Here is an 18,238-nt window from a genome sequence, read left to right on the forward strand (position 1 = left end):
TCCTTTCCCTTGGGAAGTGGGGGCAGGAGGATCAGAAGTTCAAGGTCATCCTTGGTTGCATAGTGTTTAGGAAGTCAATGTAGGTCCTATGCAGCTCCAGGCAGATGGCCCTTTTGCCTCCTAACCCACCACTCCCCCATTTGTGAGCCCAAGGCAACTTAGAAAACCTTGAGGCCAGCTCATCACCAATCAAGCAGGGGTGGAGGGGTTCACTTTTCTGGTGTCCCAGAATTTCTGTTGAACCTCCAAGGTGATGGGAGAAGGTAAAGCTTCTCTCTGGTGGAGAGGTGGTCAGGCTCGTCGGGTGACCATCTGTAACTCGCAACCTCCAGCCTATACATGATAAAGTCAAGATCTTATCTAGCCGTTTCTCTGACAGGGTTATCCTGTTCCCCAGGGGTCAGGTGACAATCTTAAAGCATGCTTGGGCTTGAGCCACCCTGAAAAGACTAAGCCAAGGGGCTCTGGGAGCTGTGGGGTGCTGCCTAAGGCAAGACTGGAAAGGAGGACTTGGGAGGTCACCACTGTGTGTCTTGACTCTGGCGGGGCTCCCAGATCTTTAGGTTGCTAAGGATTCCCTGCGCATGCACCTGGGATCAGCAGGTGGGCGGTTAGCAGGACCCAGTGAGGCAGCTGACACTCTGTATCCATCAGTTCTCAGGATGAGTCCTTTCCTGCTAGGTCCTGCAGGTGATGATGGGGAGCAGGCAGGGAAGGAAATATCCAATCCTACCTGGAATTCACTGCAGACTCCTGAACCATCTGGGGTTACATCTCAGCACTGGAAGAGGAAGCAGGGTCATAGGTTCCAAGTTATCCTCTGCTATACAGTAAGTTCCAGGCTATAGGCTATGGGAGACCCTGGGGGGGGGGGGGTCAGGGAGGGACAAGATTTTTACTGAATCTATCCCTTACACACTAGGACTGCCTGAGCAGATCAAAGCAAGGTTAGAAAGACTCTCCAAGTTGGGTGGTGGTGGCACACGCCTTGCCTTTAATCCCAGCACTCGGGAGGCAGAGGCAGGTGGATCTTTGTGAGTTTGAGATCCAGGAAAGGCGCAAAGCTGCACAGAGAAACCTGGTCTCAAAAAACAAAAAACAAACAAAGACTTTCCAGGAAGATTAGAGAGAGACAGCCTGGGCTGTGAGGCCAGGGATGATGCCCAAAGCAACTGTAAGTGATTCCTGTGAACACATCAGTCCCCTCAGCACGGGCATCACATCTCCTGTGGGACTGGGCACCTGAGAGCCTGTGTGTTGTCTGCCACGCTCCCATAAGCTTCCTCTCCACTCTCTGCTTTCCATTAAAGACCCCACGTGCTGTGTCTCGTGGCAGAGTCGGATCAGACGGTACTTGATGGCTAGAAAAGTTCTGAAAGAGAACTTTAGGGCCTGCAAGATGGCTCAGGGATAAAGGGGCTTTGCTGCCCATCCTAAGGACCTGAGTTTGGATCCCCGGGACCCACATGGTGGAAGGAGAGGACCGACTTCTGCAAGGTGTCCACTCTGTCTTACACACACAGAGAAACACAGCCCATATGTGCACACTGTGCACACACACACACACAAATAATACATATAGTAAAGATTAATACAAATTTATTAGTGAATCCTAAAAAGAGGTTATTTCTCCTATAGAGAGGTGGTGTCCACAATGTGGGCGGTTTTCAAACGGGACAAAGATGCATTCACTGTTGCTCTGCCGACTGATGACTTTCGATTATTTTCATCGTCTAAGCTTCAGTGGAAATACCTTGGATGACAAGCAGAGAAGCCATTTTGGAACAAGCACAAACCCAGTCCCACCATCACTGTTGACTCCTGCTAAACTCTCTCTTAAGAGGTCTGTGGAAGACACGGGAACCAGAGGGGCCACGTTTCGGGATTCCGGAGACAGGAGAATTGTACGTGGGTGAGCTGATATGGGTGCCGGGAAAGAGGCTGAGAAGATAAACTTTCACCGGGTGAGTGGACTGTTGCTGAGGTGGGGGCGGGGGCAGAGAAACCAGAAGAACCTGTGTCCATCTCATCTGCCTGTGGGGACAAACAAGGGACTTTTGGGAGGTTGATCTCCCAGAGAAGAACAGAAAATGAGTCTGAAAATGGCATTTTCTAGCTTGGGATGAATGGCGGGTTTGGATAACGCCACAGGGCAAAAGGCTGAGAAGCCATGGGGGAAGTTCCAGAAAAACAAAACAGTGTTTTTTTTTTTTTTTTTTTTTTTTTTAAAGTCTTGCCATACTTTGGGGATTGGGGCACAGGGCAGGGAGAGGGGACTCTGTGAACAAAGAAGATGGCGTCACCTTGAAACAGAAACACACCCTTCACCCAGCTCAGCCAACTAGTGGAGTTGTGGTCATTCCCCACTTCTCTTCAGGGCCAGACAGCATCATTTAGAGACTCTAATATAGTCTCATACACAGCATCTGGCACGAAACAAAAATTCAACAAGGCTCACTAAGAGATAGGGTCAGATCACTAAAAACAAAGAGAAACATAGTAACTAGGAAGAGCCTCATGGGGGACCCGGGCTGGAGTCAGAGGTTTGAACATAACCAATGTTAATATGTTCAAGGGAAACAAAGGGAAATGGAGAAAACAGGAAGGGAGACAATTTTGTGGTAGAATGGGACTCTAGACTTCAGAGTGCTTAAAATCGGTCGCCTGCCCTCATTATGGATAGAGAGAATATTTTCCGGGTATGGAGCTGGGGACTGAATCCAGGATCAGGGCATGCTGGGTAAAGTGCTCTGTCACTGAACCACACACCCAGCCCCAACAGAAATGGACATACGGATTCAACTCTGTGTGAATTCTAAAGCCTGTGATGGCTCAAAGTCTTAGAAAATCAATTTGATCCAACTTGGCTGCCAGTGGTGTCCATTCTCTTCACACCATAGGTAGCTTTCTCTAGGGATGATGAACTTTAGCGTAAGTTCTGACTCTTAACCCTGCTCTTAGCAAAACTTCCTAGAATCCCAGAGATGGAAGAAAAGGATGTCTTTTGCCAATATATTCCCCCGCTTCTCCCCCGAGGGGATTTTACTTTGTTGCCAGGCTGACCTTAAAGTCCTTTGGTTTAAGCAATCCTCCTGCCTCAGCCTCCCAAGGGGCTGGGACTTCAGGTACATGCCATACCAGGCTACTCATTATTGAAAACACAGCCCGTGGGCAGTTCATTAGGGATGCTATTTGATCATTCAGTCAGAGATGGGCAGCCTCCTTGTGATAACGTTAGACTTCACCCTGAATGACAGGAAAAAAAAGTCAGAGAGAAGAGAATTGGGGTGAAGTGTGGTCTGGGCAGAGTTTGTATAGAGAACACTGATTTAATCAGGAGTTCGCATAGCTCCCTGGAGTGAGCCAGATAGTAAATATTTTAGCTGCCACCATTGGTTTTACAACAGGGGGGAAGTAGCCGTACACCATTCAAAAGTGGGTGGTAATTGTGAGGTAGCAGCCTCTCCAACTGTCCATGTGCTCTCCTGATGGATGCCACTCTCCTAATAAAGCCCCCTGGGGGGAATTCATCTCAGTCTGCTTCTATCCAAACTACAACACGATCTTTTTTTGAGACAGGGCCTCAGCACTAGGTAGCCCTGGCTGGCCTGCAACTCACTATATAGACTGGACTTGAACTCCCAGAGATCCACCTGCCTCTGCCTCTGCCTCTCTAGTGCCAGGATTAAAGGTGGGCGCCACCACATGCGGCTGAGAAGAAAGGCTATATCTTTTACTAATTCATAACAGACTGCTGGAGAGTACTCAGCCAGTACGGACATCTAAGCTCAATTCCTGGAACCCATGGTGGAAGGAGAGAATTGACTTCACAAGCTGGGCTCTGACCTCATAGGCACACCGCGGGGCACGTGTCCCTGTCCCCCACCCCCATCAATTAATAAAAAGCGTATATCTGTAACAGAGGCACTCCAGCAAAACTTTGTTAACTGCATTGTGAAATGTGAATTTCTTATATCTTCCCCCTTCTTTGTCACAAAGTATCCTTCCCCGCCCTCAACGTCTTTAAAATGTCCACGGATGTCCCTTACTCCGGTACCCTAGGCGGCTGACAAAGGGTAGGGTGAGTAGCTGGAGTTAACACTCCACAGGCCCTTGTGGGACAAGGTAGCGATCGCGAGCAAGGCAAAGCCTTCTGTCTCTCCGCCAATGGACCCTAGCTAGATCAGGCCCAGGTAGTCGTGGTCCCCAGATCCGCCCCAACTCAGGGACACCCATTAAGGTTTGTCTCCCCCCCATCCCCCCGACCGCCCCACCGCCGCCCCCAAGCCGCAAGAAGACACCCGCAAAGCCAGGCGGGGCGCACAGACTTGCAGAGCCCAGCAAGCCCGGCGCGCACCTGCTCCCGGGCCCCCGCGCACCTGCTGAGCCGCGCTCCGGCCTCGTCTCGCGAGATCCGGGCTGGCGTAGTGGCCCCCACCCCCACCCCGGCCACCGAGTACCTCTCCCCGCCCCCGGGCCCGGCCTCCCCGCCACCTCGGGGACCAGCCCGCTCCCCCCCTCCCCCTTCCCACTCCCACCGCATCGTAGCGGCTGCGCTCAGCACGCGAGCCCCTCAGTCCCAAGGGACCCCGCCTCCCAGGCTGGAGGGTGGCCCGGCGGCCAGGTGCACGCGCCGCCTGCCCCCCAGCGGGTCCCAGGCGCGCCCGGGGTTGGGGGGACCCGGGGACCGGCTGCGCGCACGGCGCCTCTCAGCGCTGCATCCCTCGCTCGGCTCCCCACCCCGCCCTGTGATTGACAGGCAAGATGTCGGTGTGGAGCGAGGCAGGAGCCGTCACCCCTGGAGCCCGGCGGCAGCGGCAGCAGCAGCAGCGGCAGCGGCAGCAGCAGCAGCGACAGCGGCAGCAGCAGCAGCAGCAGTGTTGTCGCGGGGAGCAGACCGCAGCCAGCCGCAGTGGGCGCCGCAGCTCCGCCAGTCGTGCGCACAGCATCCTGAGAGCGCGCTGAGCGCGGGGACCCGCGGACCATGCCGTGTCACCGCGACCGGGAGGGGGGCAGGCGCGCTCCTTTTTGACATAAAAGCCAGCCGGCCAAATAGATTTATATACATATAATTCCGCCCTTGACGGAGCCGGTGTGCGAAGCGTGAGCTCTATTTCTCTCTGCCTCCTCCTTCCACTCCTCCTCCTCCCCTTCCTCCTCCTCGCCCTCCTCCTCTTTCTCCTCCTCCTAAGTGTACAGACTGCACCCTACCACCTGGTTGGCTTCTGACAAACGGGCATCTCTCCCTTTTTAGGGACCAGAGACACAGAGACAGAGAGAGGAGAGAGACAAGGGACATTCTAATGCAGACTGCCTGATACTCCCCCCTCCAAAAAAATAATAAATTTTGGCTCTTGTCCCCTCCTCCAACCCCCACCCCCTCAAGCTTGTGTGAGATGTTGGGTTTCTTCAGGAGACACTGCTGAGAAGTCGCAGTGGTTGGAGAGGCGTAGGGGGGGTGGACTCCCTCTACCTCCTCTCCCTCCCTCCCCCTTTTTTCTTTCTGGGAGGAGGAGGTGGAGGAGGAGGAGGAGGAGGGGAAGGGGGGTTGCAGAGCGAGCGATGGATGAGGAAAACATGACGAAAAGCGAGGAACAGCAACCTTTGAGTTTGCAAAAAGCCTTGCAGCAGTGCGAGCTGGTTCAGAACATGATCGACCTGAGCATCTCCAATCTGGAAGGGCTTAGGACGAAGTGTGCAGCTTCCAACGACCTCACGCAGAAGGAGATCCGGACCCTGGAGGTAGGTGTTGCCTGGGATGGGGTCGGGGCGCGCGCGGGGCGGGGGGTGGGGAGGCAATCCTTCATTCCTTTTCCCTCCTCCAGTCCGTCCCCATCCCTTTGGGGTTCTGTTTGTTGAGGGAGGGCCTGGGGAGGGGAAGGGTAAAGCAGGTGGGCACGAATGATGCGCTATGATTTATCACCCGGCAAAGCCAGCGCGGATGTCCCTTCCCAGTGCGGCTGTTGTCTGTGCTCGGCCGGGTGGCGGTGGTAGCAGTAATAATTGCTGTTCCGTATTTATTATTATTATGGGTTGTAGCTGTTGCCATGATTATTCTTCTCCTGTGGGAGGAGGGAGGGAGTTCTTTATTATTTTCTTTTCTTCTTTTTTCCCCTTTTCTTTGCGTTTGGGGATTTGTTTATATACCACGGGGGCTTGTGTGCTGGGAGACACGTTAAGAAGCTGCAGGGAACCCACGTGACCTTGTGCGTTCTGCAGGTGGTCAAAGGTGGTTTTGACTGGTTTGATGGGGCTGCCTGAATGGAAAGACTCGATCCTTTGCTCTGTGTCTCACCCCTCACCCTCCATATACACCTTAGGAAACCACATGCATTAGAAAAAAAAAATCCCCAGGGAACTACCCATTTCTAACACAATCATTTGATGTAAGGGGATTGATGCAGGCCCAAAATGTGTAAAAAGAAACGATAAACCATATTACGGTTGCCTGGAGTGGTTCTTGCACTAGGTGGCGTGGGAAAAATCCTCTTGGGTTGTCTTGGTGAGAGCTGGTGGATGGGGGTCCAGGAGAAGGAGCTATGTCTGGCTCTCTGTAGCATCTCTCCGACAGAACTTGAGCGGAGTTGGAAGCAGTTTGCCGAGAGACGGTCACAGAGAATGGCTACAAAGTTACCACAGAGAGATGGAAGGAACTATTTTTCCTTCAAAGGCCATTTTCTCAGAGGGAGCTTTCAGGGTTTTGGGAAAGGCCTGGTGTTCTGAAATCCTTGGGCATCCACCTTGTTCAAAATGTCAGATGGATCCAGCCCCCTCACCTTCCTTCCCACAAAATGGCCCAGCTGTCCACATTGCTTGATTTAATTTGGGAATTCCCACTAGTTGGCATTTGCCAGGGGGTGGTGTGTGGAGCTCAGAGCAAAGGAAGGTTCCCCTTTTGGTGGCACGGCCAGGCACCATGGAGCTTGGTAGTTGGGCTGGTCTTCAGTCTTGGCTGACCGGGTCATCTGCTTGAATGCGCCTCTCTGATTCACTTTCAGGCCTTTATTTTCCCTGTGTGGTTTTAAATGTAGCCAGACAGTCAGGATGCGGGAGGCTGGCTATCATTTGGAAAGAGGAGTTTGTGTGTGTGTGTGTGTGTGTGTGTGTATATTTTAATACCTCGCCTGCCATCCTCGGATATATGCCTCTGCTCACCTGTCAGGTGGTAACAGGATCCCAGGGATGAAATAAGATAAATGTTAATGTGGGAAGAGTGTTGGGAGGCACAGGCATTGCCTTCCTCAGAGTTGAGAGAGAGAGAGAGAGCTTGGCTAACGTTTGCTGCTGGAAGGAAAAGTATGGGACGTGTTAGCCCAGCCCCGGTCTCTACACAGGGCTCACAACAGATTTGGTTCAGAACTCTAACCAGGACAGCGTAGACAGACAACCCCTGAAGGCTGCCACCACCACATCTCTTCTTCCCTCTGTCACCAAGAGCCTCCATGCTTGGCTGTGACTATTACAGCTTACGCTTCTCACATGTTTCCTTCTGTGCCATCTTCTGAGGACTCCCAAGAGATGGCGATTGACACGGCCGGGCGCTCTGTGGCTGGGGAGGGTAGCTCAGTGGTCCAGCGCTTTTGTAGCGTGCACAAGGCCCCAGGGCCCAATCCCCAGCACTGTGCAAACACACAGACCAACTGTGGCACTTGGTTCTGTGTGGTCTCTCTGCAAGGGGGTTTACATTTTCAAATGGGGTGGGGGCATAAGTCCTGGCGTGCTGGTCAAGAAGTTGGAATCATAGGTGTCTTAGTCAGGGTTCCTGTTGCTGTGGTGGAAACACCTCGACCAAAGCAAGTTGGGGAGGAAAGGGTTTTTTTTTTTTTTTTTTTTCCCCGGCTTATCCTTCCATATTATAGTCCATCACTGAAGGAAGTCAGGACAGGAACTCAAGCAGGGCAGGATCCTGGAGGCAGGAGCTGATGCAGAGGCCACGGAGGGGAGCTGCTTACTGGCTTGCTCAGTCTGCTTTCTTAAAGAACCCAGGACCACCAGCCCAGGGATAGTATCACCCATAACAGGCTGGGCCCTCCCCCATTGATCACTTATTAAGAAAATGGCCTACCGGTGGATATAATGGAGGCGTCTTCTCAGTTGAGGTTCCTTCCTTTCAGATTACTTAAGTTTGTGTCAAGTTGACGTAAGACTAGCCAGCGCAAATAGGGAATACATCTTTTTCTGAGGGTACCACAGGACACACCAACCACTTGATCCATATTGTCCAGTGACTGTTCTGGAGCAACTATGCCAATTTTGACTTTCTAGTTCTCTAAGACCAAGGGGGTAGGGGAGGAGTACCAGGGAAGGTGTGGTCCCGCTAGAATTTGCATTCACCGAGGTTTCTACCCTAACAGCTATGAAAGCCTCATGGGGGTGCTGGCTAAAGCGTGGATGCCCAGCATCTAATGGCCACATTCTAATTTAGCTCAAAGTGGAGAGAGGGCCCAGGAATCTGCATTTAGTAAGCAGACAGTGTGCTTCCGTGTGTAAGTTTTCTTTGGTGGTGCTGGGAATTGAACCCGGGACCTTGTGAATGCTAGCAAGGGCTCTACCGCTGACTATATCCCCAACCCCCAGGTTTCTGATTCAGGTTTTGATAAGGTTACTTTATGAATTACTTATCCAAGCTGTACATGGTGGTGCACGCCGGTAACCCTAGTACCTGGGAAGCTGAGACTCAAGGAGGGTGAGTCCAAGGCTAGCCTGGGCCACATAGTGAGACTGTGTCTCCAAATTAAGAAGAAAAAGAGGGCCAGGTTGTAGCTCAGTGGTGGAGATCTTACCCAATATGTCCTGCTCAGCCTCCACCTCTGAAAAACACAAAAACAAACAAACAAAACAAAACAAATAGCAACAACAAGAAAAAAACACAAAAGTCCTAATCCATTAGCACATAAATGTGTGTTCCAGCTATTTATTTTTGTTTTAAAATTCATCTGGAATTTTCGTTCCATGTGCCAGTGAGTACACAAGTGAGTACTTTGGGTTCCAGGAATTGAACTCAGGTCCTCAGGTTTCCAAGGCAGGTGTCTTTACCCACTGTCATCTTGCCAGCCCAGATGTGTATTTATTTGGCTCACGCTCTGGTCAAGGTCGATGGGCTGCATCTGATGGCATTCATCTTTCTGGCAGAGTTCCGAGGTGGCTCAAGGCATCGCATGTTGAGAGACAAGTTCCCGGTTGTTTCTGCCACTTAATGGCCACAGCTCCCTGCTCACAGGCACCAGCATCACTAAGAGAGTGAGTGGAGCATCCTGAAGACATGGATGATAGCTAGTGTGTACGCCTCAAGAAACAAAAACACTCCACATGAACTTGGCCTTCACAAAGCATGCTTCTTGGGTAGGGAAGAGAGGTTTACATCCCTGCAAAGTGTCAACGAAGGCCAAACGTTCAGGAAGTTCTGATGGCCTTTTTTTTTTTTTTTTTTTTTTTTTTTTTTTTTTTTGGTGATAGTTCCAAGATGGCTTCCATTGCTCCAGCTGTCACATCTGCATTCTAGGCAGGAAAGAGGAGGACTCTGCAAGTGTGGAGAGATGGAAGCTTCATATTTTTGGCTTTGGGAAACAAAGGCTTTCCCATGGTAACCTTCCTTCTCAACAGCAATGTTCAGTTATGTTTCCTTGGCCATAGTAGGATCACACGTTCTAGCTGCAAGGGAGGCTGGATGGAGAGAAGTGGGAAAGCCATCATTTTCCTTGCCCGGGATGACCCCTGTGCCGACCACAAGGCTCTGCTTTCATGGGGAAAGGTACTAATGGATGCTGGGTGGACCACTGGTGATACCAGCCTCTTATATTTTATTGGCAGATATTTTGATGGAGAAGAAAATCCATGCTTTGGAGTTGGAGGCAGGTTGTCTCCCTCTCTGTTCTGCTTTACAGTGGATACAACTGTAAACATTTTAACCCAAACTGACCATTGTAAGGTAACAATTCCTGCCTTAGTAGGTGGTTGTGAGGATCACCAAGGGTGACACTTTTGAAGACACCATGAACTAAAGTGTCAGTAGGTACTAAGCAGACAGTAGCATAGGGCAGATTGTAAGATTTATTACTTTTCCCTTTGTTGGGACTGAATGCTGTTGGAAACTACTTTAAAAAAGGGTTTTCTTTGTTGTTGTTTTGTTTTTATTCTTTTTTATTCATTTTGTACTTTTTCCACTTAAAAAGTTGAAATAGTATCACATCATTCTCCCCCCCCCTCCCTTTCTCCCTCCAGCCCCTCCCAGCCAGCCCTCCTTAGATGCAAGGATTCATTTTGGCTTATGATTTAAAAAGGAGCACAGGTCAGGCATGGCGGCACGTGGCTTTAATTCTAACACTGAGGAGACAGGAGGCAGGTGGATCTCTGATGAGTTCCAGGCTAGCCAGAGTTACATAGTGAGGTCCCTGTCTCAAAAACAAAAACAAACAAACAAACAAAAGAGTCACAGCCCATCAGGATGGAAAAGTGTGGTGACAGAAACATAAGGCAGCTGGTCATGTTCAGTCCGCCGTCAGGAAGCAGAGAGCAGATATCAAAGTGCAAGACTCGCCCCTCGGGGACTCACTGCCATCCGCAAAGCGCTGCCTTTTAAAGCGGCAGTTCTCAACCTGTGGGTCATCACCCCTTGGTGTTGAATATCCGCTATCCTGCATATCAGATATTTACATTACGATTCATCACAGTAGCAAACTTATGAAGTAGCAACGGAATAATGTTATGGTTGGGGGGGTGGGTCACTACACGATGAGGAACTGCTGGGCTAAAGGTTCCACATCATTTTAAAACAATGCCACCGCTTGGGGACCAAATGCTCAAGCACATCAGCCTGTGTGTTGGGCGGGTGGGGGGGTGGCGGCGCGCGGGGGGGGGGGCGCTTCACATTCAACCCATAACAGTGATGGTGGTTAGCAGGGGATGGTGTGGAATTAACGGCAGGGGAATGGCTGGGAGCAGAGGAGTTTGAGCAGCATTTCTGAGTATGTTCGGGAGAACCCTGACTGTGTGGGATGTTAGCTCTATGCTGGAAGCAGATGTTCAATAAGTCTTCTGCGGGCCAAACAAGTTCTGTGGTGAAGGGGTTTTGGAAACACGGAGTACAGGACTTCTCAGAGCCTTTACGCCGTCGTCTGTGCACGAGGTAGCTCCGAGAGAGGACGGAGCCCAGAGTGTTTTCTTTTTCCAAGGATTACCCTGGGGGAGGGGGTATTTATTCCATAGCATCCACCTGGGGAAACTTGGCCAGCCAGTGAGGGAGGCCTGCTTGGCCGGGGGAGGTGGGGATTTGGAGTGGAAAGATGGATGGGAAGGGTGGAGATGGTAGCAAAGGTGACCCCGGGACTCTCTAGACTTCACAGTGTCACTTAGGGACCGCTTTGCTCAGAACGGAGGGCACCTGATGGAGTGTCACAAGACGTGAATTTAAGCCCCCAATTCCTGGGGTCTTACGTGGCACAGGGGAGTCGCTCGGACCATTTTTATTTCTTTGTGGGAGGAGACAGGAGTCTTCCGAGGTTTTGGAGGGAACACAGTAAAAAGATGATTGACAGCAGGCGTGATGCCAGGGGCTAGCTAGCCAGCCTTTTCTGTTAAAGGCCGAACAGCAAATACATTAGGCTTTGTGGGCCCCACATTTCGCAGACAGCTCTACCCAACTGCCATAGCCTGCAGTAGCCACAGCCCACCATTGAGGTGTGGGCACGTGAGGAAGTTTCCCAATAAAACTTTATTTGTGGCCCCTGGATTTTGAGTTTGATATTATCTTCCTATACCATGATGTATTTATTCTTTTGATTTGTTATACATAAAAATAAATAAATAAACCAACCTATTCTTAGTTTTGGGGCCTGACAAGAATAGGCGGTGGGTGAGACTTGGTTCTTCCCTGCTCTGGAGGAGGAATGGGATTTGACAGAGGTCGTCTGGATGGTGACCAAGAGACATCAGGGCCAGAAGGCTCCGGCAGTGCATGGGACATTCTGGGCCGACCCGATTGTGGCCAGATCGCAGGGAGAGAGAAGTGATGGGTGTTGGGAGCCAAGGGCAGACACCATGACATCTCTTCGTGTGGCACAGGCGTCATGGCCGCACTTAGCAACACTGCTCTTTGTCCATCCACCTCAGTTCTTGGCTTCTCTGTAATGAGCCCTCCCTGGACACAAGTCCATTTGGGAAAGTCTGTTCTTAAGACTGGTTCCTGTGAGTTTGTGGGCTGTGTGATGTCGGCTGGTGATGCCATCGCTGGTCTGGTCTGGCCTCATTCACGGGGCCACATGAAGCATGAATGCATATTTTATTTTCTTACTAGCTGGTTTTGAGCAAGGCCAGTGTGTTCCATCCTCACGCTCCCCTTCAGCCCCAACTCCGTCTCAAAATTCTGAGTGACAAACTATCTCTGAGGGGTTCACTGCCTCCCTCTGACTTTTGGAATGGCTTCTAACTATGGAGTTTTCTCGTTTCCCTGCAATGAACAATGGTTTTCTAGGTTCCCGCTCAACTTTTGGGAAGAGAACAGGCTAAATTTCCTGTTCCCCTCTTCCCACCCTGTGTGGGTCTGGGACAGGGGAGATGTTCCGAGACTGGGTGTCTGGGACGGAGGCTGGAGAAGCTGAGGGATGGGAAGAGACAAGGGAGAAGGAGAAGCAAATGGAAGCCTGGAGTGATTTTTCTCCTGCAGGTTTCCTCCAGGCTGGAATGCCTCTCCAGTGGGTCGTGACCGTAACAGCGCGGTCGGTCGATCCAGCTTTACAAGCGAGTTTACAGAGGTTTCAAGTAATCGATTCGACCCAAGCTGTCGTGGCTAGGGAGCCACAGATGAGGAACAGGTAGATTCACCCCTGTATTACGGTATCTTCAGAGGTGGTATGACCCCAAAGAGAAAGGTGAGGCCAGAGCAGATGCGGGGCAGAGGGCACATTTCTGATGTGGCTGGAGGTGACGGCTATAGATTCATAAGGACTGTAGTGATGGAACATTGCTTGACTGTAGTGTTTCTGGGTGACAGTTCTTGAAGTGTAGGATGATGGAAACAAGTTAAGGTGGCCAAGGAACCTGAGCTCACTGGTGTGGTGGGCTCCTACCCGAGATCTGACTGCCCAAGGATTTCTAATCTCTCAGAGCACGGCAAGGAATGGAAAGAAGTTCAATAATGATTTTTATACGGGGCACATAGAAACGACAATATTTTAGATATACCAGTTTAACTATTTCAAAGTTAATTCATATGTATCTTGGTGCCTTTCCCCCTGAGGAAATTAAAAAGTTTTGAACAACATTAGTGGAATAAGGGACATTTGTGTGGGACAATACTGATATTTCCTTCTCTCCTTCCTTTCTCTCCTCTTCCCCTCCTCCTTCTCCTACCCTCCACTTCCTTGAGTTGGGTGCCCGGACCTAAACACAGAAAGTAGAACAGAAGGCATAATGTGTTGGGTGTGCGGAGTTGCTGTGTAATGGGTATGGAATTTCCATGGACTTCTGTTTAAGATATTGAACTACTTTTGAGGCTGATAGTGGTGGTGGTTACACAACATTCTGGGGCACCTGGTGCCACTAAACTATGAACTTAAAAATTATTAGAGTGGAAACTTTGTGTGTATTTTTTTTTGCATAATAAAAAAGTTGCTTATAGCATTTATTGTACGAGTGCGCACACATGCTCACGCATGTGCCAAACACATGCACACTCATGTGTACACGCTGGTGCATGCGTCGCAGTGGGTGCGTGGAGGCCAGAGGACAGCTTGTGGGAATCAGGTCTGCCCTTCCACCCTGCTGTGAGTCCTGGGAAGTGAACTCAGGTCATCCATCAGGCTTGGTGGCAATCGCCTTTACTCCCAGAGGCAGCCCGTCAGCCCCAACAAGTGAGGGTTTCACTTGTGTTCATCTGTGAATGATGGGCTGGTGTGGCAGCTACACTCAGTATGGCGGCCAACAGATGGACGGAAGTGGACGCGAAGTGGGGCACCCAGGGACTTTGTTTTTTGTTTTTTTTTTTTTTTTTTTTTTTTTTTTTTTTCGAGACAGGGTTTCTCTGTGTAGCTTTGCGCCTTTCCTGGATCTCGCTCTGTAAACCAGGCTGGCCTCGAACTCACAGAGATCCGCCTGCCTCTGCCTCCCGAGTGCTGGGATTAAAGGCGTGCGCCGCCGCCTGGCTGGGACTTTGTTTTTTGATTGGTTTCTGTATCACATTTTGCATTTTTGTCTTTATCTGACTTGGAGAATCTGTGTCTTGTGATCATTCAAAAAAGCAACATACATAAGATCCAGGCTCCAAGAATGGAATTCTTTGACAAAGCTCTAAAGAGAGCCCTGTGGCGAGATGTTCCCTGAGTTCCTGTGACCCTCACCCAAGACCTTAAATGAGGGGACTAAGAATGTTCGGTGATAAATTTGCTTTTCTCCCTAAGTTTATGATGGCAAATTTCAAACAAACAACAAAATTGCACTTGACCACATTGATCACCTGTGACCTCTATTCTTTTTTCTTTCTTTTTTTTTTTTTTTTTTTTTTTTTTTTCCAGACAAAGTTTCTCTCTGTAGTTTTGTTGCCTGTCCTGGATCACACTCTGTAGACCAGGCCTGGCCTTAAACTCGCAGAGATCTGCCTGTCTCTGTCTCCCGAGTGCTGGGATTAAGGGGTGTGCCACCTCCACCTGGCTTCCCTCTATTCTTTTACTGCACACCTGTCCTCTATTTATTCCTTGCTTCATGTCCGAGCCCATCACAGTGCTTGATGGATTCAGAGTAGATGGCCTTACACACCCCTCCGGTAAGTCTGCGTGCACGGCATTGGTTGATGCTCAGGCTGTGATGAAGAGAAGGGCATGAATGAGCATCATTGAACTTTGCCAGATGTGTGCATCAGAGCCGACCAAACCTCTATCCAGATGGGGAGTGTTTGCTACCACATTGTAAACTCTCATCCTGCCCTTAAATCAACCAAATTTGTGCTTCCTTTTCCTCCATAGATTGTGATCTTTTGCCTAGTGTAGAACTGTATTTGTTGCTTGCTTGTTTTTGTTGTTGTTTTTCGAGATGGCGTTTCTCTCTTATAGCTCTGGCTGTCCTGGAGCTCACTCTGTAGATCAGGCTGGCCTTGAACTCAGAGATCCACCTGCCTCTCTTCCTGAGTGCTGGGATTAAAGATGTGCGCCACCACCGCTGGGCACATAGAACCTGTATGTTAAGTAAAATGATATACATCATGGCTTTTAAAATTTCTGGCTTTTAAGAAAATTGTGTGTGTGTGTGTGTGTGTGTGTGTGTGTGTGTGTGTGTGTGTTTGCCCACGTGTGTGGAGGACAGAGGTCAAACTTGGATGTTGCTCGTCATTTTCCATCTTCTTTGAGACAGGGCTTGCCACTGTGTACACCAGGCTAGCTAGCCAGTGGACTTTGGGAATGCTTCTGCCTTGGCCTTTGCTTCCCATCTGGGCAGAGGTGCACCAGGATTACAGATGTGTGCAGCTGTGCCTGGGCCCCATGTGAGTTCTAAGGTTCTGAACTGATGTCCTCTGCCTTGCGGAGCAGGTACTTCTGCCACTGAGCTGTCTCCCAAGACCACTGTTTGCTTATTTTATTTTATTATATATAATATAATATATTTTTATATAACATTATATAATATATAGTATAATTTTATTAGATATATATTTCTTTTTGTCCCTTCCTCTTTCCCTTTCTCTTCTCTCTCCCTTCCTCACTGTATTTCCTAGACTGACCTTGAACTCCTGAAATCCTCCTGTCTCAGTCTCCTGAGTGGCTGGGACTACAGGTGTGTACCACCACACCTGGCTGAATGTTCCTGAGTTTTAACCCATAGGTGGGTTTGTGAAAGCCAACATGCTCAGACTGCTGAACAGTCCTCCCACTACTAACCCCCTTCCTGGTCCTTCTGGTCGTTCATCCTGCCCTTCCCACCTGCCTACCCTGGCAACTGCTGGCCATCCTCTTTTAAAGAATGTTCTGTGCGTGAAATCACTGGGCTCGCTGCTCTTGAGATGAGCTTTCTTCTCACAGGATGTCTGTGAGGTTCATATCCACATGATTGTACAGGGCAGCACTTCCTGTGTGTGTGTGTGTGTGTGTGTGTGTGTGTGTGTGTGTGTGTGTGTGTGTGTGTTGTGTGTGTGTATGTGTGGTGTGTGTATGTGTGTGTATGTGTGTGTATGTGTGGTGTGTTTGTATGTGTGTGTGTGTTGTGTGTGTATATGTGTGTGCATGTGAGTGTGTGTGTATGTGGTGTGTATGTGTATGTGTGTGTGTGGTATCTGTGGGCTCTGTGTGTGTGTGTGTGTGGTATCTGTGTGTGTATGTATGTGTGCTCTATGTGTGTGTGGTATCTGTGTGCTCTGTGTGTGTGTGTGTGGTATGTGTGTATATGTATGTGTGCTCTGTGTGTGTGTGGTATCTGTGTGCTCTCTCTGTGTGTGTGGTATCTGTGTGTGTATGTATGTGTGCTCTGTGTGTGTGTGTGGTATCTGTGTGTTTATGTATGTGTGCTCTGTGTGTGTGTGTGGTATCTGTGTGCTCTGTGTCTGTGTGTGTGGTATCTGTGTGTGTATGTATGTGTGCTCTGTGTGTGTGGTATCTGTGTGTGTATGTATGTGTGCTCTGTGTGTGGTATCTGTGTGCTCTCTGTGTGTGTGTGTGGTATCTGTGTGTGTATGTATGTGTGCTCTGTGTGTGTGGTATCTGTGTGCTCTCTCTCTGTGTGTGTGTGGTATGTGTGTGTATGTATGTGTGCTCTGTGTGTGTGTGGTGTCTGTGTGCTCTGTGTGTGTTATCTGTGTGTGTATGTATGTGTGCTCTGTGTGTGTGTGTGTGTGCCCATTCACATGCATGTGGAGGCCAGAGGAATTTGTCAGGTGTTCTGTTCTACCTTTCTCCACCTTATTTCTCTGATACGGGGTCTCTCATCAACCCTGGAAGAAGCTCCAATGAACCTCCTGTCTCAGACCCCTACAAACACAAGAGGTCTCTCACTCCCAGCCTTTACATGGACACTGGAGATTCAAACTCGGGACCTCAAGCTTACTTAGCAAGTGTTACCCACTGAATCATCTGCCCAGCCTTACTTCCTCTCTTTAAAGAACATTTCTAGTTCTTATCTTTTCTTCTTGTTTTACTTTTAATTATTTTTTTCTTTTTCAAGATTTATTTTTATGTGTATTGGTGTTTGGCCTGCATGTATGTCTGTGTGAGGGTACCATAGATCCTGGAACTGGAGTTACAGACAGTTGTGAGTTGCTGTGTGGGTGTTGGGAATTGAACTCAGGTCCTCTAGAAGAGCAGCCAGTGCTCTTGACTGCTGAGCCAATCTCCCCAACCCCATGAACTTGTTTTATGTGAACTCAGCTTTACATTTCTCTGGGATAAATACATAGCTGTGGAGTGGCCAGATTATAGGGTAGATAACTGCTTTCCATGGGCCGCACCCTCTGAATCTGTATTGACGTGTGTGGCTATTTGCATGTGACTCCACAGCTTCACCAGCTCCTGGGATGGTCACTGTCATGGTCACTGTTCTGCTGTGGAGAGACACCGTGATTACGGCAACTCTTGGAAAGCGTTTAACTGGGGCTGGCTTACAGTTTTAGAGGCTTGGTCCATTGTCATCATGGCAGGAAGCATGGTGGCTTGCAGGCAGACACGGTGCTGGAGCATTAGCTGAGAGTTCTCCATCCAGATCCGAAGGCAGCAGGAAGAGAGAGACACCGAGCCTGGCTTGGACTTTTGAAAACCTCAAAGCCCACCCCTCCGTGACACACTTCCTCCAACAAGGACACACCTTTTAATCCTTCTCAAGTAGTGCCACTCCCTGGTGACTAAGCATCCAAATCTATGAGCATGTAAGGCTCATTTTTATTCAAACCACCACGGTTGCTGTTTGTTTTTGTCTTAAAATTTTATTCATTTATTTTATTTATTCATTTGTGTGTGTGTGTGTGTGTGTGTGTGTGTGTGTGTGTGTGTGTGTGTGTCAGGGTGGGAAGTTCATGTGCTGTGGTCAGAGGACAACTCTTAGGATCCAGTTCTTTCTTTATGCTTTGTGGGTGCTGGGAATCCTCGGGTCTTCTTCGGCTTGGCAGTCAGCACCTTTACCCACAGAGTCACCTCACAGGTCCCCAGTATTTTTTTTCTTGTCACTTGAATATCAGTGAAATGGTTCTCAGTTGTGTTCCTCTGATGTCTGAGGCTGAGCGCAGCTTTTGTGGGATTATCTCTCCCCCATACGTAGTCTTCGAGAACAT

At 49.5% G+C, this 18,238-nt stretch overlaps 1 protein-coding gene across 2 annotated transcripts in view; it reads left to right on the forward strand.

Moving 5' to 3' along the window:
• Positions 1–4,620: 4,620 nt before the first annotated feature.
• Positions 4,621–18,238, forward strand: part of Ksr2 (kinase suppressor of ras 2) — a 382,945-nt gene continuing 369,327 nt past the window's right edge. For both annotated transcript variants that reach the window (XM_028878818.2, XM_028878819.2), the window contains exon 1: positions 4,621–5,742. In XM_028878818.2, coding sequence (XP_028734651.1) covers positions 5,563–5,742 — 180 coding nt within the window. In that variant the 5' untranslated portion in view covers positions 4,621–5,562. The remainder of the gene's footprint in view (positions 5,743–18,238) is intronic.

This window comes from Peromyscus leucopus, chromosome 23 (assembly GCF_004664715.2).
Source record: "Peromyscus leucopus breed LL Stock chromosome 23, UCI_PerLeu_2.1, whole genome shotgun sequence".
Classification (NCBI taxonomy): Eukaryota; Metazoa; Chordata; class Mammalia; order Rodentia; family Cricetidae; genus Peromyscus; species Peromyscus leucopus.